Raw genomic sequence first — 24,324 nt, forward strand, 5'->3', positions numbered from 1 at the left:
ATCACATATTATATCAAATCAAAATTCGTTACAATGAAATTACTTAGTTATGATCACCCTAATTATTAAAATTACGTAATACAATATTATGCTATGAATTGAAAATATAAAAAAAATTATTATATTTAGACATAATAAAGCCAATGTCAGAAAACATTTGTCAACGTTATAGAGCATTCTTTTATAAACTAAATATAGTAAAACCAAATATGAAGTGAATTTGATTTCAAAATAAAAGACACCTAATTACAAAATATTAGTTGATTATTAACCGTCTAACTGCTTTCCAACCACTCACCTAATAAAGAAAATAGCCATGTTACCATAGGGAAATGAATGTTTACTGATTTCAGTTAAGTCTATCACAAGTCAACTCAAACTTCAAAGATTGCTCCACTAATACATTATATCACCAAACAAAGTAATTACATCAATTGGAGAATATATCCTTTACAAGCAAATTGAAAAACACTTACTCCTTGAATAGCATCTTCACTTTTTCTCTGACCTTCAGGAACAGCAATGGAATCTATAGCCTGACAAATGAAATTCATGTTGTGATTACAAAAAATGTGGTTGCTGGCACAACAATCTATAACATACATACATACAAGAACATTCAAAACTTCAAATTTCAATAAGCTGGGAAAATACCAAGAATCTCATCAGACACAAGGAAAACACATCCAGCAACCAAAGTAATTGTTTTGTACAAATACAGGTATTGTATAATCAAGGTCACCTATATATTTATGCAGAACAGAAGACAATATCACCAAATCTAAACCTTACACACTAGAAACTAAATTGTTTGTTAAGTTATGCATTAGTTCGTGTAGTACAGGTCATGTTATAATCTTCTTGATGAAACCACAATTATGCAATATTTTTCAGGAATATGCTACTGAGGGACTACAGACCATGGATCCACCCTATGTAGGCAAGATTTTAGGCTTAATCATATTTTCTGACCCTGAAAAAATAGTCAATTTGGCTTTTAGTCCCAACTAACAAAATTCCATTTGAAACCCAATTCTGTGAAAATATATGGTTGTAATTTATATGCTTGTAAACAGATCAACAACATCTGGTATAGCCTGATTGTGCCACTATTACGAATTGCACAGCATATGTCCACTATTCCAATAGTTAAAACTAACTAGAAAGGAAAAAGAAACAGACTGGAACATATATAACTGTATTACCTTATCTTCCATCTCCTCTATTTTTTTCATGTGACGCCTCATTAGCTGCAACACACATGACATATAGTTAAGTAACAAGACAGAGTATAGAAAAAAGTTCTTACTAATTAGTCACTACAACAAGCTTGAGGACCTTCACAGATAAAGGGGCGAGAGAGATAGGGAGAGTACAGCTAGGAACAAATCCACTAACTTTTGTTAGGAATATCTTAAGTCAAAGAGAGGAAAAGGGCCAGAGAAGAAACAGTTTCCTTCGAATGTTTGACATTTATCCCTTCCAGCCAATACATATGTGAATGAAAAGAAAAATAAACACGAAAAAAATTATTGCAAATACATCAATTTAGCAAGAAAAGGTGATGAAGCTACAAGCCGCAAATACACTATAGGCTCAGAAGTGGCCTAAAGTTGATTTATTAAGAATGGAATGTTGCACTTCGAGTCAAGAGAGTTATCCGAAAAATGGTCAAGAAAAAAACAACTTTCAAATTGTACAATCCGGAAGTCATTTGGCTTATCACAATCCAAAAGTCATTTTTGGCTTTCAAACTGTACAATCTGGAAGTCACTTCCAGTTCCTAGACTCGGAACGACAAACTGAGAATTTTTTAATATGGAGTGCAGGGAAAAATATATAGAGGTGCATGAAGAAGCGGCCCATGCATGGTACCAATCCAAGAAAAATCTTGCTATCATAAGCCAAAAGCCCTTAATTATCAATAAACTTTGAAATGTTATGAAAGGAGTTGACATGCCAATATCAGGCATCACTAATAGTGAAAAAAAAAAAAAGTATTTCCCTTTAAAATGGCATTCAATATTTTAAGATGAAGGATCAACCTATATGAATGTGGATACGATGGACTCATCATTGAAGAACGTTTTTTACCAAAATTATAAAGAACATTATCATATTATAAGGAACATTAACATCATTATTAAATATATTGTTATAAGTATAAAAGTATTTCAAAAAATTAAATAAATCACTAATCATATTATATAAATTAAAAATTCTATAAAATCTAATTACTTAATTGATTAAATATATTTAATTGACATTATTCTTGGCTACCTTGATCATCAACCAGAACCTTAGTCCCACAACAAGCCTTTTTGGTCTGCTCTTTAATTACTACCTTTCTACCACAGCATCCTGCATCCTTGTTACCAAGTTCGGACCTCCTCTCTAGGAACTCACTGTTCTCCTTCCAAACCTCCCCATTTGAATAGACCTCCTTTTTCCAAATAGGAACTTTGGCTTTTATCTCATCTATCAAAAATCTACATGCCTCCAGTGCATCTGCCCTGTGGACAGATGAGACTGCAATGAAGACACTTGTTTCACCCACAGGCACCGTGCCTATACGATGAGCAACAGCGATGGAATGTAGGTTCCAGGATGCTCTGGCAGATGAACAGATCATGTTGATACAACGTATTGCCATTGGAACATAAGCTTCATATCTCAACTCCAAGACTGTTTTCCCTTCAAAGGTGTCACGAGTTGTGCCAGCAAATGTTGCTATAGCACCAGCTTGTGGAGCACTAACAAAATTCATGTATTTAGCAACATCTACTGGATTCAGGTTTTCCAAGATTTCAATAAGATTTTTATCATCTTTCGCAGCCATTTTCCACAAGTCAGATACAATGATGATGGAACAAAAATCCAACGTGATTTGAACACTTTCTTCCTTCGAAAATTAAAGTAGACAAGTCCAGCAGTTCATCCTTCAAATTGATTATAGCCACTCATAGTTCCCAAAGACCTGGTGAAAAGCTTCTATAATATTAGGTTATAATCTCAACATCAAATGACCTATAAATAAACAAATCACATATATATGTAACTGGTTTCTTAGGAACTTTGAAGGCTAGAAAGAAACCTTGGTAATTACAAAATATTAATAAAGTAATAGTATTAATAGTAAAGAAAATAGCAGCAAGGCTGGTTTCTAGAGTTGCTGTAGGGAATCACGACTTTTTAAGAAAACTAAGAATGATTGGTTAATTGAATATTGAAATCAGAGAGATTTGTATGCAGTTAAGGGGTGAAAGTACTTGAAATGTAAATACAGGAAGAGGAAAGTGGAAAGGTAACACATTTCATGAAGTGATTGGAGAAACTGATCTCTCTTCAACCACACTGGTTAAGATTAACGAAATTAGTAGTTCTACTTCTGCAATAACACCAATTTTATTCTGATCTAGTTTCTATAACAACCTAAAATCCAACTAGTTGTCTAACTTTCAGAGTATTGCTACACGGTCTACTAACATATGAATGGAGTGGGAAATTTTAAAAATTATATTAAAAAAGGAAAAAATTAGATTTCACGTGGGGTTCTGCTGCTTTGTGTCTAAGTGATAGTCTTGACCTACCTAGTTGCTATCTTCACATAGTGTTACTTTCTGTCACATTAAAAGACAATGATACTTCAAATAAATTTTGCTCCCTTTCAAATTAAATTAAATCGGCCAGAGGGAGGAAGGAAACATCTTTCAAAGACTTCAATACCAATATTCAAACTTATCCTATTATGACAGCATACAATCTTCATCAGAAGTCCGTGCACGTCTTTGTAATAAAATAAATAAGGATTTTTCCTTTAGAACCCTGAATAACTACAGTACTACATACAATCAGAGTTAACTACAAGAATTAGAATTAGCTAATCTGCTAGCAGATATGAACTAGTTGTTTAGTAGGTAGATGTATAACGCCAATGACTCATATTTGTATTTAAGCAAGATTTGATAAGTTAGTTCACATGGTAAATGTATTTCAACTCTTATATGTTTGTTCAACTATCATATCATCCCATTACATAGAAATCATCATGACATTTAATGTATGATATGACCCCAGGGCCTTTAACGCCATTAATTATTCAGAGATGAGACAAGGGCAGGACTAATTTCATTTGACAAATTACAATTCCTAAAACTAATTCTAAAATTTTAATTGTTGAGATTAAAATGACACTGCTACAATTTCGAGGATATCCATCAACTTACCCGTTTGTCTAACGTAGGATACCCATTGCTTCTGTGGATGAAGTCCCTTTTTCATCTTCTTCCAATTTGCAACCTCGCCACCTGAAAATACATTTTATCAAACATTTTACATGAAAAAGGTCAAATAATTGAAATTCATTTTGAAATTAGAGCACACATCAATGTAAAATAGACAATCACTTGCAGAGTTAAGAAACACAAGTCTAAAAAGTTAGCAAATGTTTTGGCAACCAACAATCCCTTAAAATCTAAAAATAAGAATTTCTCCCTCTTCATTTACAATTTCAATTAACAAAAAACTGATCTTTCAAGTGAATTCAGAGAAAAAGTTTCTGCACTTACTGGAGGTAAATTATATTCAATGCAACTGCTGAGCTTCGATGCTAGTTGGATTCAATTCACTGATTCAGTCGCAGAAAGAGAGAAAAAGGGGCTTTTGGTTAGGTTGAAGATGATGCTGCAGCAACGATTGGGACCAAATAAAAACTAACTGATGTCATCTAGTATGTCATTTCTTTCCTTCTGCAACCCATTAGCATAGCACCAATGGGGTAGTTAAAAGATTGGACTGTTGCTTTACTTCTTTTAAAAAAATTATTTTAAATTGTTTAATAATAACAAAATTATTTGATAATAAAAAATAAAAATTTAAGTTATAATTTAAATTACTTTTTTCAATTTAATATTGTAAATATGTATTATTTTAGATGTAATAAACTAAGATAATTTAAATTGAATTTAAAACAAATATTAAAATATCATTTATAAAATAAAAAACAAATTCACAAATTCAAATTAGAAAAAACAAATAAATAATATCTACAAAGATAAATAAATTTAAAAATTTATTATTTATAAAAGACTCATTGATTATTTAATTAATATTAATTATTTAATAGTTTATATATAATTGATTAAAATTTAATATTTTATGTAAATTAAATATATTACCTTTAAATTACTCGATTATAATTAATAACAAAATTTAATTTATAAGTATCAATAGTTATTTCATTTGAAATACTATTAAATATGTGCATCTTTCAAGTAATATAATACACCATTGCAGATAAAGCCCCAAGAAAAAAACTCAAAAGTAATGACAAGAATGCTTTACTCAAAGCATAACGATACTTTGTTATTGATAACATTTTGACACGATCACATGTCATTATCCTATTAGTTTATGTGAAAAATGTTTTAAAAAAATTAAAATGCGGTCGAAATTGAAGGAATAGAGGGTTTTGTTTTCACGACATTCATTTGGAGGAGTTTGAAAAAAAAAAGAGTGATTTTCGCGAGAGAAATCTAGAATCCTCCTCCCCCACCCATCACAAGCGTCCCTCTCCCCACAAGCGTTTCCGCCATTATCGGAATTTGAAGTTCGCCAGAGTGTCGCCGTTATCGTAACGTTTGGAACAAACGAACTCCGAAACCGCCATTGGAGGTGGTTTTTGAAGCTTGTCTTTGTTCCTTTCGATAATGTGTTGTTTGTGTTCGATGGGTTTAAGTTCTTTAAAAAACAATTGGGCATTTAAGGGTTGTTGTATTATTTGGGTGTTTATTATGGTATAGCTAAGTGTGGTCTGAAGTTTTGTTGAACATTTTGTGGTTGATGTGGTTTTTGGGTGGAAAGTTTGAATTTTTTGGGGTTTGTGGTTGTTGTTGGGTTATTTTGAGTTAGATTTTGTATTATGTTTGGTTTGACAGTAATGGATTGCATTAATGAAGAAGCTCATAACAATGTAAGTAAATGTCATATATTGAAAATGTATTAGTTTCTTTGAAAAATGTTAGTTAATGGTTGTTTATGTTAAAAATAATTTGTAGTTTCAATTGTGGCCGTGGTGCGACACCAAAGCTATAGTTGAGATTAATGGTATACTAAGAGAAAATGATCGGACACGTATCAGCGAAACTCCATTCAAGTGGTGCCTTCATATGTCTTCATATCGGTGAGAGTAACCATCTAGGAAATATAGATAAAACATTGATTTTGAAAAATTATCTGCAACTAGCACAGAGGTTTAACAATTATGAGTTAGTTGTCCTTGGAAAGCTCTTTGAGTTTATGTTCCAACAAAACAAGAATCGTCTCATTTAGAGTTCGGTAGAGAGAGTCAGCAAAGGTGAAAACTAAAAATACATGAGTATGATTAAAATGTTGATTTTAATAATTTTACTGCAATTAGTGTTGTTGTCCAAAAATTACGAATTAGTAGTTATTGGAAAGACATTTTAGTATATTTTCTAATAAAAAAAGAATCATACAATTTGGAGGTATGTGGAAAAAGTTGTAGTTAAAATATTAAGCAAATGTCATAGTTGACAATACATTATTTTCTACATATATCTTTTTCTTTTGATTCATAGATCTAAGTGGCATGCCTTCTCTTAGACTGATTTTAAAATATGATTTTGCATTTTGATTAGACTGTGGAAAAATGATTAAAGACATGGTTAAGTTGGAATAAAGCATGCTCAACTAATTAAAGATGATGTAGTTATTGTGATACGTTGAACTTAATTATTAACTCTTATTCCTATCCAACTCTTACATATCTTGTTTGATTTTATTTTTTAATTTATATTTATTTCATTATCGTAAGAATGGAGTAAATGTGAAGGGATATTTTGTGTGGTCTTTCTTCGACAATTTTTAATGGTCTTCGAGCTATACATTACGATTCAGAATGATCTTCATAGATTACAAAAATGGTTTGAAAAGATATCCAAAACTATTAGCAATGTGGTACAAGAACTTCCTTGAGAAAGAAACCAGACTTTCTTCTCATTCTTTCATTGTAATTAAAGTCCTATATATATTTTATTAGACTTCGGTTGATAAATAAAAAATACAGATATGTTGTAGATCTGTTGATATTGTTGTCACAGTAAGAATGAAAAAGACACTATTATGATAATGAAGTTTTCATTTTCCATATCCATCATTTATATACCCAACAACGTTTGACGTAAATTGCTTTTGTGTATGAACAACATAATCGTTTGGATAATAATTTATAAGTAAATTATTATATCAATTTGAAATTTTGAATGTTGGATTAAAATAGTTAACAAAATTGAAAATTTGTACATGTGTGCATACAAGTAACTCCGTCACCATGGAACAAACATTTCTATAACTCTTCATAAAAAAATGGGTAGGTACCAAAGGCCCAATAACTGGGGACCTAAGGCAAAAATTTTGCACAACGAGATTAACATAGGTTATGACATTAATTTATGAGTCAAGTTTTTTTTTAACAACTAATGGACATACAAGTCATGTTCAGCCAAGGATGACCACATTGATATCCCATCCATCACCATGTTACAAATATTCTATAACTCTTCATAAAAAATGGGTAGGTACCAAAGGTTAAATAACTAGGGACTTAAGGCGAAAGTTTTGCACAACGAGGTCAACACTGGCCATGACATTAATTTATGAGTAATTTTTTTTTTACAATTAATGGACATACAAGTCATGTTCAACCAATGATGACCACATATTTATACAACTCTTGGTGAAAAAAATGCATTGGTACCAAAGGCTAAATAATTGAGAACTTTAGACAAAGGTTTTGCACAGAAAGATCAACTTGAAAATGATATTGATTTTGAAGTGCAAATTGTTTTTAACACTTATTTGACATACAGGTGATGTTCAGGCAATTATTATAACATTTATATCGAACTTCATCCCCAATGAACCATTTTTTAAAGAGATATTGGTGCAAAAACTGCATTGGTACCAAAGGCTAAATAATTGGGAACTTTAGGGAATGATTTTGCACAGACATGTAAACTTTCAAAATGGTATTGATTTTGAAGTGCGAATTTTTTTTAACACTTATTTGACATACAAGTGATGTTCAAGCAATGATTATGACATTTATATCAAACTCCATCCCCAAATGAACCATTTTTTCTAGAGCTCTTGGAGATAAAATTGCATTGGTACCAAAGGCTAAATAATTGAGGTCTGTAGGCAAAGCTTTTGCACAGGTAGGTCAACTTTGAAAATGACATTGATTTTGAAGTACAGAAGTTTTTTTAACACTTATTTGACATACAAGTGATGTTCAAGCAATTATTATGACATTTATATCGAACTTCATCCCCAAGGAACTATTTTTTAAAGAGAGATTGGTGCAAAAACTGCATTGGTACCAAAGGCTAAATAACTAGGAACTTTAGGCAAAAGTTTTGCACAGACATGTAAACTTTGAAAATGGTATTCATTTTGAAGTGCAATTTTTTCTTAACACTTATTTGACATACAAATGATGTTCAAGCAATGATTATGATATTTAAATCGAACTCCATCCCCAATGAACCATTTTTTCTAGAACTCTTGGAGAAAAAATTGCATTGGTACCAAAGGCTAAATAATTGAGGAGTTTAAGTAAAGGTTTTGCATTAACAGATCAACTTTAAAAATGACATTCATTTTTAAGTGCAAAATTTTTTTTAACACTTATTTCACATACAAGTGATGTTCAGTCATTGATTATGACAATTATATAGAAGTCCATCCCCAAGGAACCATTTTTTCTAGAACTCTTGCTGCAAAAACTTCATTGGTACCAAAGACTAAATAATTGGGGACTTTAGGCAAAGGTTTTGCATAGAGAGGTCAACTTTGAAAATGACATTCATTTTGAAGTGCAGAATTCTTTTTAACACTTATTTCACATACAAGTGATGCTCAGGCAATGATTATGACATTTATATTGAACTCCATCCCCAAAGAATCATTTTTTGTAGAACTCTTGGTGAAAAAAAATGCATTGGTACCAAAGGGTAAATAAGTGGGGACTTTAGGCAAAGGTTTTGCACAAGCAAGTTAACTTTGAAAATGACATTCATTTTGAAGTGCATAATTTTTTTAACACTTATTTCACATACAAGTGATATTCAGGCAATGATTATGATATTTATATCGAACTCAATCTCCAATAAACCATAATTTGTCGAACTCTTGGTGAAAAATTTGTTCACACATGCACAAATTTTCAATTTTCAAATCGATATAATAATTTACTTATAAATTATTATTCAAATGATTATGTTGTTCATACACAAAAGCAATTAACGTCAAACATTATTGGCTATATAAATGATGGATATGGAAAATGAAAACTTCATTATCATAACAATGTCTTTTTCATTCTTACTGAAACAACAATCTACAACATATCTGTATTTTTTATTTATCGACCGATGTCCAAGAATATATATGACTTTAATTACAATGATAGAATGAGCAGAAAGTCTGGTTTCTTTCTCGCGAAAGTTCTTGTACCACATTGCTGATAGTTTTGGATATATTTTCAAACCATTTTTGTAATCTATGAAGATCATTCTGAATCGTGATGTATAGCCCAAAGACCATTCAAAATTATCGAAGAAAGACCACACAAAATATCCCTTCACATTTACTCCATTCTTACGATAATGAAATAAATATAAATTAAAAAAATAAAATCAAACAACATATGTAAGAGTTGGATAGGAATAGAGTTACTAATTAAGTTCAACGTATCACAATAACTATATCATCTTTAATTAATTGAGCATGCTTTAATACCAACTTAACCATGTCTTTAATAATTTTTCCACAGTCTAATCAAAATGCAAAATCATATTTTAAAATTAGTCTAAGAGAAGGCATGCCTCTTAGATCTCTGAATCAAAAGAAAAAGATACACGTATAAAATAATGTATTGTCAACTATGACATTTGCTTAATATTTTAAGTACAACTTTTTCCACATACCTCCAAATGGGATTATTCTTTTTATATTAGAAAATAGACTAAAAAGTCTTTCCAATGACTACTAATTCATAATTTTTGGACAACAACACTAACTACATTAAAATTATTAAAATCAACATCTTAATCATGCTCATGTATTTTCAGCTTTTACCTTTGCTGACTATTTTGCTCATAACTCTCTCTATCGAACTCTAAAGGAGACGATTCTTGTTTTTTTTGGAACAAAAACTCAAAGAGTTTTCCAAGGACTACTAACTCATAATTTTTAGACCTCTCTATCCTAGTCGTAGATAATTTTTCAAGATCAACGTTTTATCTATATTTCCTAGATGGTTACTCTCATCGATATGAAGACATATGAAGACACCACTTGAATGGATTTTCGCTGACACATGTTCGATCATTTTCTCTTAGTATACCATTAATCTCAACTATGACTTTGGTATCGCACCACGACCGCAATCAAAACTACAAATTATTTTCAACATAGAAAACCATTAACCAACATTTTTCAAAGAAACTAATATATTTTCAATACATTACATTTATTTATATTGTTATGCGCTTCTTCTTTAATACAATCCATCACTGTCAAACCAAATGTAATACAAAACCTAAGTCAAAATAACCCAAAATCAACCACAAACCCAAAAAATTCAAAATTTCCACTCCAAAACCACATCAGCCAAAAAATGTTCAACAAAACATCAAACCACACTTAACGATACCACGATAAACACCCAAATAACACAACAACCCCTAAATGTCCAAAATGTTTTTAAAAGACTTAAACCCACCAAACACAAACAATGCATTATCGAAAGGAACGAAGGCAAGCTTCAAAAACCACCTCCGATGATGATTTCAGGGTTCGTTGGTTCCAAACGGCGGAACAACAACGCGTATAATGTTGCGGTCAGTGGTAGCACTCCGACGAATTTCGAAGTTCGACAACAGCGAGGACGCTTGTAGGGAGAGGGACGCTTGTAGGTGGGTGGGTGAGAGGAAGGTTCTCTAGAATTCTCCTGAAAAAATCACCTTTTTTTTTTCAAACTCCTCCAAATGAATGTCGCGAAAACAAAACCCTCTAGCCCTTCAATTTCCATCTAATTTTTAATATTTTAAAACATTTTCCACATATACCAATTTGAGAACGACATGTGGCTGTGTCAAAATGTAGTAAAAAAATTGATGTCAAAGTATCATTATCCTTACACAAAAAGTTTGGAGTATCGAAACACTAAAGTCTGGCAATAGAGTTCGCCAATCACTACTATTCAGTTGTTAGTTTATTTCACCATAAAATAATTTTATTTTGTTGAGAAGTGTTTTAAACTCAGTTATATTTCTTTTTTAGAAAAATTTTACGTATGTTATCACTTGAAAAGGGAGTGAAATCATGGAGAGGTGTTGGTACATATTTAAAGTTTTGAAAATTATATCTGCTCTCTTGAATTTCTTTCGGATTCTATAAACATATTTCTTGCATTGCAAGTTACCTTCAAATAAAGGAAAATTAATTAAATTACATTTGTTTAAATTTTTTAACTTAGACGTGTTGTGAATGTAATAAATGTAATGTTGAGATTCCTTGAAATGGAATTTTACGGAGTTGGGTGAAATGAAAAATACATATGTTGAGAACCAAAAATACATGTTGAGTGGAAATGAAAAACGAAGTGTTTTAAACTCATTTATATTTCCGAAAACATTTTTTCATTCTTCATTTTACAATCGGAATAGAGAAAATACACTTTTTCTGTAATTTTTTTAATACTCTATTTTTTTTTCATACACTTTCATAATATTTTCAATAAAAACATTCTTTGTTTTAATTTCTAGTGAAAACGAGACATATTTAACTTTGTGCCCATTCATTACATTCTTATTTTGTTCTTTTTAATAAAACTAAGCTCTCTTGAGAAGTTGTTCTGACGCAGGTGCGCACGCATACCAGTAAAAAGATAAAAAACAAGTGAAATCTTGGCGGCTCCCATGTAAACGGAAGAACACATATCCCGATTCCCAAGACAGTGCCTCCGCAATTCAAACGGAATTCTCACCGGAAAACAAGTGCCGGCCACCATGACAGGTACTCCCTTCTTCAATTTCGATTACCGCGTACCAAGTGAAGTTTTACACACCACCGAAATTCACTTTCCGAAAAATTCGCATTTGTTTTTTTTTATTAATTTTTTAGTTTTTGTAAAGTTTGATTGTTTATAGCGTTCTTTTTTTATATTTATATTTTATTCTTTTTATGCTCCTTTGAGTTTGAGTGTTCCCCTTAGTCTGAACTGAAAGCAGTTTTTCTCTCTCTCTTCTGGGTGCAGTATTTCTGGTGTTGATACAAATTGCTGTATTTTCTATAATATTTTCTCTTTATTATTATTGCTGTTGTTTGTGTGGATTTACTATAATTATTGTATGATTTAGGGACATCATATTACATGTATCAATGATGTCACTCAATTTCCATTTCCTCATAATATTTAGGAGTTTTAACAACTTTTTCTTGTAAATTCTCGGGATTTCAAGCTCCATTTAGCTGTGTTTTGTTCTGTACGTGTAAAACACTAGATTTACTACATGTGTAGTTAAAGATTAAATTTCTTAAATGGTGCTGTTTTTTAAAGCTATTTTTCAACTACTTTTATGTTGTAGGAAAGTTCGGATCAGGGAAGAGTTTAATTCCATGTAAGGTTGAAGAAGACCACCAACCTCAGCGAGGATTTATGGCCGGTATAAATGTCCGTTATAAACCAGTTGTTCTCGAAGTGAACCAAAGACCTGGGCTTGCGAGAGCAGAAGGCCTACAAGGTGAGTTAACTACCTGCTGGGCACTCAAAACCTGTTTCGGAAGCTGGAAAAACATAAGTGATTATTTACTAAGATGCCAAACTTGATTGATTACATTGTTGGTCTTGAACCTATTTGTTAGAAGAGTTGAAATTTGCAATCGTTGGTTATGTGCTCTGTTAATATGTTCCTTAATGTGATCAAATTTTCAACTAAAGAGACAAAAATTGTTATAAAGAATTTGAAAGCTCCTTTTCAATTTAATGTGCCGTGGTTTTGTGACTTGGAGCTTCACTCAGGTTAATTTATGAAGGTAACACTGGCTTCATACTTCACTGTGGCATAGCATTTGATTGTTTCATGTTGTCAAGCAGGTGAAATGTGTTGTTATCATACTCCTGCTGAGTATGATACTTGGTAAAAAATTATCAACATAAAATCCTGAAGAAAACAGTAAAATCGTGTATTATGTGGATTTTCAGGGATGCATTCTAAGGTATACCAGTCTCGTGGTTCTAGTGACAAGGAGAAATCAAAGTACATGGTTTGGACAAACGAAATGGACAAGTGCCTCACTGAGGTACTTGCTGAGCAAGTGAAAAAGGGGAACAAAATGGATAACATGTTGAAGCCAGCAGCATTTTCAGGTGCACTAAAAACACTGAACGAAAAGTATGGTATGTATGTCACCAAAGGACACATAAAAAATCGACTGAAGACATTGAGGAAACAGTTTGGGGTTTTGAAGGAACTCCTTGCTCAAAGGGGATTTATGTGGGATGACACAAAAAAGATGGTTGTTGCAGATAACTCTGTTTGGAATGACTACATCAAGGTAATTTTCTTACATGTATTACAGTATGCATTCACAAGTTTGCAGTTTTATGTTGATTGTCGATATGCTTATGTTACCTGCAGATGCACCCTGATGCAAGGATTTTTCAGGCAAAATCTATAGAAAACTATGACCAATTATGTATTATCCTTGGAAATGAACAAGTAATTGCAAGCCTTTCAGATAATGTTACAGACACAGATGTAAACTTTGGTGTTGATAAGAGGGATCCAGATCTTGCCACTGTATCTGAAGTACATCATGATGGAAACCAGACCAAAAGCCTCAGGTGGACAGTTGAAATGGACCATTGGCTTGGAAAGATTCTTGTTGATCAAGTGAAGAAAGGCCTTAAAGTAGATAAAGTTTTGCTGACAGAAGCATATGAAGCCGCTGTTTCAGTAGTAAATGCAAAATTTGGGCTTCATCTGGCAAAATTCAATATTAAAAATCGTCTTAAAACTTGGAAGAAACAGTATGAACAGTTAATGGAAATTCTGTCTCATACTGGATTTAAGTGGGATAAAAGTAAGAAAATGATCATTGCAAATGATTCTACATGGAATGACTATATCCGGGTATGTTGTCTCCTTTGGAACTGTTAGATAGCAATCACTATCTCCTCCCCGATCCCCATGTTGAGTAAACCTTTCAGATATTGCAAAGATTATTTGTTTTTTACTTTTTAATAAATTCTTCCCAAAACTCATCAACCATTGTCTTTATAGATAACATGTGGAAACACAAGCACAACAGCTGCTGTTTGTCCACATTTTTTTTTCGGAAATAATTGTTTTTTGAATACAATTAAATTTTTTGATATAACTATTATTACAATGAAAAATAATTGCCAAAACATAAAACAAAGTAAAAATTGTAATAATATATATATATAAAAAGATATAAATTTTTTTATTTTTATTAGTTATTATAATTATACAATAAAAACATTTTCAATCTTTTATCAGGACTGTTCATTATGGGTAGTTTCTCCTAAATAATGGAAACTACAAAGTTTGTTAGAAGATAGGGATAGGAAAGGTAAAAGACGTAAAACAATGTGTACACAAAAAAATAGCTACAGAAATCTTCACTATTAATTATTATAGATTAATTGTGTGTGGGTAACATTTGGGGTGCATGAGTAGCTTTGTAAACCCATCTTTTGTTAGTTGTTAAGAAAGCATCTTTATAGCATGAAATAGTTGTACTTTCTGACAGCTGCTTATTTTTAGGTGGTCTTCAGTAATTTTTTTATAAACTAATGTTAGGCATCACTATGTACCTTGATATCTAAGCTGACACCCCAGAGCACTCCAATCGTTTGCCAGCATAGTAAATTGATCTTCAAGTTATTCAAATAAATGATAGTGTTAAGAGTGAAATCATAACATCATATTGTCTAATTTAGTTATAGGCGTGAATATCTCATTTAAGGAAAACAAGACATCCTCTAATTGTGTGTAATGAATGCAATAAGCGTATATAGTCATGCATCCCCTAGTGTATTCTAACACATTGTTTTATGCTCGTTGTGCCTCTATTTTCTCTCTTGTAACACAGTTTCTAGAGCCCAAAAGACATTCTTTGAAAACCTTGTTTGCCCAGTGGATCCATTGTCCGTGAAGATATTTTTCTTTTTTGGTGAACCATATATATATCTAGATTTCTTTGTTGGACCCCGTTTCCTAGTGATGTTTCACTTTCTGATGACTTTTTAACACTTACTCACCCAAAATGGTGCACCTTGGCCAGATCTACTCAACTCCACCAACCACCAATGATTTTACAATTTAATTTCTCTGTGTTGATGATGGGTGTCCCAGAAATAGACAAAGCAGGACATGGAACAGACCCAACTGAACAAGTGGTGGCCATTTACGATATCAGCAAGAAAGAAAAACGGGGTTCAAGGAGAGGAGAGTCACGTACAGGCCAACAACCCAAGCAAAGTCCTATAGGAGAGGAGGTTAATGCTTGGAATGAACCTAGGAAGTTCCAGTGTGAACTATGGAAGAGATGATGACATTCTGATGATGTTCAGCCTGCATAAGCAAAGGTTGATGCTTTAAACAAACCAAGGAAGCTCCAATGAGAGCTGTGGAAGAGACACAAGGGCATTCTAATTGTGGCAGGATGACATGTGAGTTGTACGTGTGTGACAGGGAGATAATGAATGGATAACTGTTGCTCTCCCATTTGATGATATTAAGTCTCATGATCAATGAATAACCAAGAAGGGAGATATTTGAGGGTGAGCAAGCTCAAGATGAATGTGATGGTGGACATGTTGACTTAGCTAAAGCAAGTTCAAGCACTTGATCTTGATAGTATAGTTGTTGATGTACATTTTTCATCTGAGGAAGAGCTTAACATGATCATGAAGATGATGATGGTTGTGGTGTACATGTGTCATTAGATTATTGGATAGAGAAACTTGAAGACATTTGTCCTTTTCTAGCTATTTAATTCCCATCACTTTAACAACTTATGTTTTGTATATGCACGAATTTATTTATTTGGTGTAGTTTGAAAACTTATATAATAGTCATGCACTGCCAAATGTAGTCATTTTAGTGTTGTTGATTTGTTGTTGTGCGATACTTTTTCATATGAAGTAGACTCTTACGAGTCTACTAGTAGAATCTACAAATTGCTGAGTTTGATAACCACGATGTATAGTCTGGCTCTACACTAATGTATATTTAGTTTTGCAAGTATGAATAATTGAAAATACGTCTCTGAGAAATCAGAGACAAAGGCTACAACCTATGACGTACTAGATACAAAAGCAACTCTATAAAAGCTATACATCAAAAGATAATCATCATTATTCAACATATGCATAGAAAATCTTGCCTAATCATCATCACAATATCTAGAAACTTGGTTGTCCCCCTTATCCTCTGTTAGGTTTCTGGGTATGAAACCTAACTGTCTCACAGCACACACTCACTCAATAGCACCCAAATGGTAAGAAAAGAATGAAAATATGTATTCACATCAACCAATGTCATGTACAACCAGTAACTGGGAGCATAATCCCCCTCCACAGGATCAAGGTTCCTGTCTATACAATTGATATCAAAAACTCTCCCTCTACCAGACCCTCCCTTGCCTTCTTATAAAGGTAGCCCACTTCTAACTACCCAACAACAATTAATTCCTAAACTGAACAATTAATTCTTCAACTGTTTTCTCTCTCCTGCACACCTAATACCCATTATAACCTATCATATTAAATCCTATCATTACACCCTGCTGCAAAACAACCTTGTCCTCAAGGTTGGTACAGTAATGCTTGTTCCCATGGCTCATCTTCATCATAGGAAGGGAACCCACTGACTGCTGCCTCCAGTTCAGGTCTGGAGGCTTGGGAGGTGGTCTATATGAAAGAATTGTTGACTCCTTTAAGAGTTTCTTTTTTTCCAGAATTCCCATGGTCCCTATGATTCTTCTATATTGCCTTCTGACCTGGTGACCACTTACATGGGCCTGGATTTTAACTCTTTTCTGATGAATGATCAAGAATTCTTTTCTCTTCTTCCACCCCCAAAACCTTTTTTGTATTTTTATAGCAGCAGTACTGGCGAAGCCCTCTCCTTGCCCAAATTTGTTCATCCTAGAAGCTAAAAAGGAAAGAACTTGTTGATGTGACCATCCAATTCCTTCATCATCATCATGTTGAGCTAACTGTTTCCTCTGAGTGTTAAATTGCAGCCCTGCAAAGAAATATCTCTGCCATTGGTCTTCTAGTGTTTTATATGTTTGTGACAACCATATTTTTTCCCCACTCAAGACAGCTGCATCTTCTACTTTATTTCCAGCCATCATACTCACCCTGTTCCCACCATATTCTGCTTTCTTTCCTCTGTCTTCACCCTTCTTCACTGTTTTATCATACACATCACAACCTACCCCACTATCTCTCCTAGAAACAGCAGCTTCTGCCACTTCCTGGGCAGCAACACAAACAATGCCTCCATCACAGTTTTTGTCTTCTGCACTGATATCTCTTTCTCTTTCCTTCCCAGAAAGAGCAGCTTTTGCCACTTCCTGGGCAGCAACACAAACAACTTTCTCATCAGCAGCTTCTGTGATTTTTGCAGTTTGGCCTAACTTTTCAAAAACAAAACCTCTATCTCTTTTTCCGAACCCCATTATCAATGCCTCTTTCAGCCCTTTCCAAGAAAGGTTCTTGGTTTTATTTTTCCAAGCCCTGAACCAATAAATCGTGCCTCCCTCCATGCAGCTGTAAGCCAACCTGAGCCTCTCCTTCTCTGTAATATTTTGGGTGTCAAAAAACTTCTCAACTTGAGAGATCCATCCCAACGGGTCCAACCCCTCAAACCTGGGCAATTCTACCCGCTGCCTCCAATTTTGCTGCCCTTTGCCCCTGTCTTCCTCCAGCTCTTCCTGTGAACCATCTTTCTTTCCTCTCATGATAGCTTTCTCACTTCTTTCTGAGCCCATTATGTGAATCTTGATTTCCTGTAACATTTCTTTTATTTCTTGGATATCTCTCCTCCATTCTGCCATCCCCATTTTCTGTTCACTGACCCTTCTCTCCAAGGTATTGTCTCTTCCTTCCATGCTTCCACCCTTTCTTGATCACTTCTTGATCACTTCTTGATCCCTTCTTGATCCGGCAGTCCCCTCCTAAGCGGAGCAGCTTCTTGATCCTTCACCCCCACTTTGATCCGGCAGGTCGGACCAAATTGTTAGGTTTCTGGGTATGAAACCTAACTGTCTCACAGCACACACTCACTCAATAGCACCCAAATGGTAAGAAAAGAATGAAAATATGTATTCACATCAACCAATGTCATGTACAACCAGTAACTGGGAGCATAATCCCCCTCCACAGGATCAAGGTTCCTGTCTATACAATTGATATCAAAAACTCTCCCTCTACCAGACCCTCCCTTGCCTTCTTATAAAGGTAGCCCACTTCTAACTACCCAACAACAATTAATTCCTAAACTGAACAATTAATTCTTCAACTGTTTTCTCTCTCCTGCACACCTAATACCCATTATAACCTATCATATTAAATCCTATCATCCTCCCTTTTCCTCATACAATAATCCTTGCTAGGAGCCTTTTTGATATATCTAAAAAATTGCATGACAACATTCCAGTGATCAATATGAGAATTATGCATGAATTGACTAAAAGTCCCAATTGGAAAAGAAAGATTGGGTTTGGTGATTGAGGTAAATGTGCTTCTGCACTAATCTCCTATATCTCAAGATCTGAGAATGATTCACCTCGATCAATTTGTAGCTTTTGATTGGTTTCCATGAGACTATCAATAGATCTCCACTCAGTCATGCCCGATTCCTCTAAAATTTTCATACCACATTTTCTCTGATACCACAATGCCTTGCTTTGATCGGACTCCTCAATACCAAGAAAGTATTTTAAACAACCAAGATCTTTGATTTAAAAGTGACAAAAATAGGTGTTTTTTCACCTTGGAAATTTTAGCAGCGTCATTTCTTATAACAACAATATCATCAACATAGACAATTAAGTAAACACATTTCTTGGGAGAAGTGTGGCAACAAAACATTGAATGACCGGTTTTAGTTCATTTCAATCCAAATTTCAACATCACATTACTAAATTTCTCAAATCAAGCTCTATGAGATTGTTTGAGACCATATAGAGATCTTCACAATTTGTAGAGTAAACCAGACTCCCACTTAGCAACAAATTCAGGAGTATGCACGGTATAGATCTCCTCATTTAGGTCACCATGATGAAAGACATTTTTAATGCCTTTTTGATGAATGATTAATAGTGAATGACAACCATAGCAAGAAAAATCTGAACTGTTGTGATTTTTGCCACATGAGAGAAGGTATCACCATATATCCAACCTATAGTGTATCTCTTAGTCACTAATTTGGCTGAGACAATTAATTTCACCATTGGCTCCAACTTTAATGGCATATACCCATCTACAACCAATTGGTTTCTTTTTACGAAAAAGAGGAACCAACTCCCATGTTTGACTATTCAAGAGCCTACATTTCAACGATCATGGTTTGTCGTCATCCAAAAATGATAAGGTGCTTCTTGAACATTTTTTAGAATAGTAAATGAAGATATAGAGGAAATATATGAATAATACAAAGGGGATAGAGAATGATAACTCAAAGTTGTAAATAGGATTGGGTTCTGAGTATACCGAATACATTTTCTAATTGTGATGGGCCAGCTTGAATTATCGTCATTAGGATCCGTTGTAGGAATATTTGACGGTGAAGGGCATTAAACTAGTTACAGGACAATAATTCAGAATGATTTATCATTCTTGAATCATATTTCAATATTTCGACTGCATCATATTTGTCTGAATGTTTTCATTTTATTACCTCCAACTGGTATAATTCGTGATGTTAATGAAAATGAAAATAATCTCTAGTTTTCTCTTAAACCATCTTAATCTGTTGATGGCATCTCACTTTAATGCTGTACATTAAAGTTTCTTGATGTCTAGAAATGTAATTTTCATCTTCACAACATTCATTCTTTATTTTTTGTGTATTCAGATATATATTTAGATAGTGTATTTTATATCAAGATTTGGTTTAAGAATTACATATGTATAATTATTAATTATTTTAACCTGAGATTATAATGCTTAAGAATTATTAAGTATTTTGATGTTGATGACGTCATGATATTCGGTCTTCCTATAATGCCAGATGCATCTTGATGCAAGGACTTTCCGCGGTAGAGTTTTTGAGAACTATGATCAATTCTGCATTATCTTTGGCAATGAACCTTTGCATTGGGATGAATCTGAGCCTTGTGATGCAGTTAACTATGATATCAATGTTAGAGATCCTGGAAGGCAAGTGCGGTGGACAAGTGACATGGACAGTTGTTTAAGTGCAATCCTTGTGCAGCAAATAAAAAAAGGCAACAGAAGCGAATTTGACTACAAATGGAGGCCTGCTGCATTTGAAGCATCTGTCCTGGCTATTAATGAAAAGTTTAAGCTGTATTTGACGAAAGATCATGTGAAAAATCGTCTAAAAACATGGAAAAGACAGTATGATATTCTGAAGGAACTTATGAACCACAGCGGATTTGAATGGGATGAAAAGCGAAAAATGGTCATTGCAAATGATTCTGTATGGAATGAATATGTTAAGGTACTTATAAGCTTACTTTTAGTTTCTGTATGACAGTTTTTACTGCATAAGGATATTTTTTATCCAACTTGTAACAATTGTACCTTTTTGGAACAGAATAACCCTGATGCTCGGCTCCTTAAAGGACGAGTTATCAGAAACTACAATGAATTGCGCATAATTATAGGTCATTGTGATCCACATGATAGTCCCATGAGTGGTGCTTGTGCTACTATGGGTATGACTACAGACAATGGTGTTATGGAGGTTCAAGAGACAAACTGCCGTAGAACCAACTATGCAAAAGAAAAAGGAAATAGTGTGACATGGACAGATGAGATGGATCATTACTTGACAGAGTTGCTAGTCAATCAAGTATTGTTGGGAAACAAGCTAGAGAAAAATTTCAAGACCTCAGCATATATGGCTGTTGTAACTGCTCTAAATGAGAGATTTGGCCTAAATATAACCAAAGAAAACATTATAAGCCGATTGAACATATGGAAAAAACAGTATGGCCTTTTGAAAGAGATGCTCTCTCAAGGGAGTTTTGGGTGGGATGAGGAATGTAAGATGATTGTTGCAACCAACTTAGAATGGAATGAATACATTAAGGTATATTCAGTTTTGCTTAGTATTAAATTAGTGTCGAAGTTTCTCTTTTTTATTATATTTATTTGCTATTGCAATACTTAAGCTCCTAATTGGTTATCAAGTTTAGGCCAATAAATCCAGTGATATGGTGATAATCTTCAATTGTTACCCCACCTAGTCACTTGAAGCTGTTTAAATTAAACCAGAGACCCATCATAATAATAACTAACAAAATGCATCCACATTGCCTACGTGTCATGTATTGTGGTTGGTTTCATTTGCTAGCAACTACAACCACAACCTCAACTGCATATTTCACAACTTTATCCCGTTGCACTGCTGAACAATGTTTTTCTGATTCATGTTTGGCCTGTGGTTATTCAGAAACATCCGGATGCTAGGCATTTGAGAGACCAGCACATAGCGAACTACCATGAATTATGTATGATTGTTGGTAATGAGCAAGGAATTGGAAATTGGTCCGAAAACTCTGAGAGGTTTGATGTAAATATTACACCTAACTATGAAGAGCATGCAGAAACTCCAGCACTTGTGTTGCCTAATGCAGAGCTGAGCCATGATGATGATGCAAGTGATGAAGTGCACGGCTCATCTGAGCAAACAAGGGCAAGACCTTCATCATCACAATCACATTCGGAGCAACCGTCAAAACGAAGGCGCACTTGTGATGTTTTGCTACAAATGATGAGTGTTATGGCCGCAGATATAAGTCGGATAGCTGATGCATTAACTGAAACTAACAGCAGAGTGTGCTTAGAGGAAGTGGTGGAAAAGGTACAAAATATGACTGACTTTGACGATGATCTCATCATCGAAGCTTGTGAGTATTTATGTTTTGATGAGAAGAGGGCATTCATGTTTTTGAAATTAGAAGACAGATTAAGGAAAAAGTGGTTGATGAAACGATTGCGAGGTCAATAAGGTAGTTTCATAGATTTTATTTTATTTTATTTTTTTTTATGTAGGTTGTTAAAAGAAAATAGTTGCTTGAAGATGATTTTATGAATTTCTTCTTGGCATGTACTTACTCTAGGTACAACCTAGTTTAGGTTGTTACTTTATGTTATAAGAAAACTAACGTTAAGGGGGAGTGGAAAAAAGTTATGGAATGACAAGGTGCTTCAAATTTCCTTCTTCTGATGTTTGTTTATTGCCTTGTACTTTCTTGGGCAATAACTTATCATTGTTATTACCATGGGGTCTGATTTTGTGTTAAGTAAAATTCTCTTATACAGCTTTGCACTTGCCCTATGATGAATGTAAAAGTATCAATGCAAAATTTTCAACGAGAGTAAGTTTAATTCTTAAACAGGCCACCAAGTTTGTGTTTGAATGAATTTTGCACAAAAACCAGTTTGAGTCACAGAAGGTAGGTGCATATTTAGCTCATTTCATGTAAGGTTTAGTCCCATTTTACGCACGACTTCAATGTAGAAAAAAGTTGTTGATAAGTTAAAATCATTTTAAAATAAAAACTTTAAATAATTAGATTGAGAGTTAGGTGAAAAATTATAATTGATAATTAAGGTATACATGTTTTTTTACTTGATATATAGTAGTCCAAATATTACAATTTAATTGTTACTTGACTTACCTTGTCTATACCATAAAGTAATAAATAATTATATCCTTATATTAAAGTAAATGAATGATGCCTACACATGGGTTAAAGTTAATATGGATGATGCAACTAGAGGTAGGTAGCTTAGGACATTATGCTAGTAGTGATGGTTGAAATATGGTTCTTCCTTAATTTGTCAAGTCTTTAATAATTCTTCTATTGTGGTCCAACTTCTCAAAATTCGATGAAATAAGAAAAGTTGTATTATTATTGATTTTAAAGTTTCTTATATTTTTGGGAAGATAATAAATATGTTGATCTTATGGTTATGAATTGATAGTAAATTTAACTTTATTTTTATTATTTACTCACGCTAATGAACATCAAATTATTTAATAATTATTTTAAAATTCTAAAATTTTGATTTGTTAGCATTTTGAATTTTTTTTCTTCAGAATTTTAGTCTGATCTTCTATGCTTTTTCTTTTCTTTTATGAAAATTCATTTGATGACAAATAATTATTGAAGTTCTAGAATAGCAATTTAGTTTAGATACTAAAACTTCGTAACTCTACCTCACAATATTTATATATTTTCAAATTTCAAATGTAACTAATGCCATTTTTTTGAACCGATAGTGTTCCTTACTTTTTAAAGGTTTAATACCTCTTTTGGTCCCTCGAAAGGGGACAAATGTTCAATTGGATCCTACCATTTTTTAGAAGTTCAATGTGGTCCCAAATTTTGTAAAAAGTGTGCAATCAAGTCCTTTTTGGAAACGGCGATGATTTTTTAACGGAACAGCTGACAGGGTGGACTGAAGTTAGCTACGTGGCTGTGTGAGGGTAATACGTGGTTTTCCTAATTCGAAAAATCCTAAATTTGAAAATTAGGAACCTAATTAAAATTAGAATTAAGAGGGAAAACTCCCAATCTGAAAGGATTATGAACCCTAAATTGGAAATCCCAATTTCTTTCTACCCTCTTCTTCTTATGTCTGCTTCGTCATGCTCATGTGAGGGAAAGATATAGTTTTCCCTTTTCTTCTTCTCCTTCGGCGCTGCTCTGCAACCATATGGCAGCTTCCTTTCTCTCACGTTGGGACAACTCGCGACAGCTTTGGGGTGGTCCGCGGCGGCGGAGCTTGTGAGCGACACAGCGGCAGAGGCGCGACCCTTGGGGTTTCGATGGTGGTTCGCGGTGGGTCTCGAGCGACAGGTTTGCGGAGATCAACGAAACTTCGCCGAGGTTGGCCACTGGATCTCTGGGTTTTGGTTTTTGTTTTTGGTTCTGGTTTTCTGCAGGTGGAGGGCTGGCCTTGCGGTATGGTTCGACTTCTTCGACCTGGTTCGTCGG

The 24,324-nt window shown here is 33.7% G+C and overlaps 2 protein-coding genes across 4 annotated transcripts; one reads left to right on the forward strand and one right to left on the reverse strand.

Moving 5' to 3' along the window:
- Nucleotides 1–302: 302 nt before the first annotated feature.
- On the reverse strand, nucleotides 303–4,747 carry LOC124826384 (molybdopterin synthase catalytic subunit). The gene is made up of 5 exons (XM_088098283.1): nucleotides 4,569–4,747; nucleotides 4,227–4,307; nucleotides 2,281–2,977; nucleotides 1,206–1,250; nucleotides 303–536 (listed from the first exon to the last, which is right to left on the reverse strand). The coding sequence occupies exons 3-4, from the start codon at nucleotides 2,837–2,839 to the stop codon at nucleotides 1,207–1,209; spliced, it is 603 nt and encodes a 200-aa protein (XP_087954409.1). The 5' UTR covers nucleotides 2,840–2,977; nucleotides 4,227–4,307; nucleotides 4,569–4,747; the 3' UTR covers nucleotides 303–536; nucleotide 1,206.
- Nucleotides 4,748–11,904: 7,157 nt separating this feature from the next.
- Nucleotides 11,905–22,716, forward strand: LOC148192519 (uncharacterized). 3 transcript variants are annotated; one of them, XM_088098815.1, is made up of 8 exons: nucleotides 11,905–12,102; nucleotides 12,675–12,830; nucleotides 13,292–13,644; nucleotides 13,728–14,222; nucleotides 20,361–20,388; nucleotides 20,476–20,813; nucleotides 20,910–21,407; nucleotides 21,771–22,716. In XM_088098815.1, the coding sequence occupies exons 1-8, from the start codon at nucleotides 12,096–12,098 to the stop codon at nucleotides 22,326–22,328; spliced, it is 2,433 nt and encodes an 810-aa protein (XP_087954941.1). In that variant the 5' UTR covers nucleotides 11,905–12,095; the 3' UTR covers nucleotides 22,329–22,716. The 3 variants fall into 3 exon arrangements, with proteins under 3 accessions (XP_087954941.1, XP_087954939.1, XP_087954940.1); XM_088098813.1 differs by having other exon boundaries at nucleotides 20,361–20,813; XM_088098814.1 differs by having other exon boundaries at nucleotides 12,680–12,830; nucleotides 20,361–20,813.
- The last annotated feature ends 1,608 nt before the right edge of the window (nucleotides 22,717–24,324 follow it).

This window comes from Vigna umbellata, chromosome 9, assembly GCF_029865625.1.
Source record: "Vigna umbellata cultivar VRB3 chromosome 9, Vumbellata_1.0, whole genome shotgun sequence".
In the NCBI taxonomy this organism is placed as follows: Eukaryota; Viridiplantae; Streptophyta; class Magnoliopsida; order Fabales; family Fabaceae; genus Vigna; species Vigna umbellata.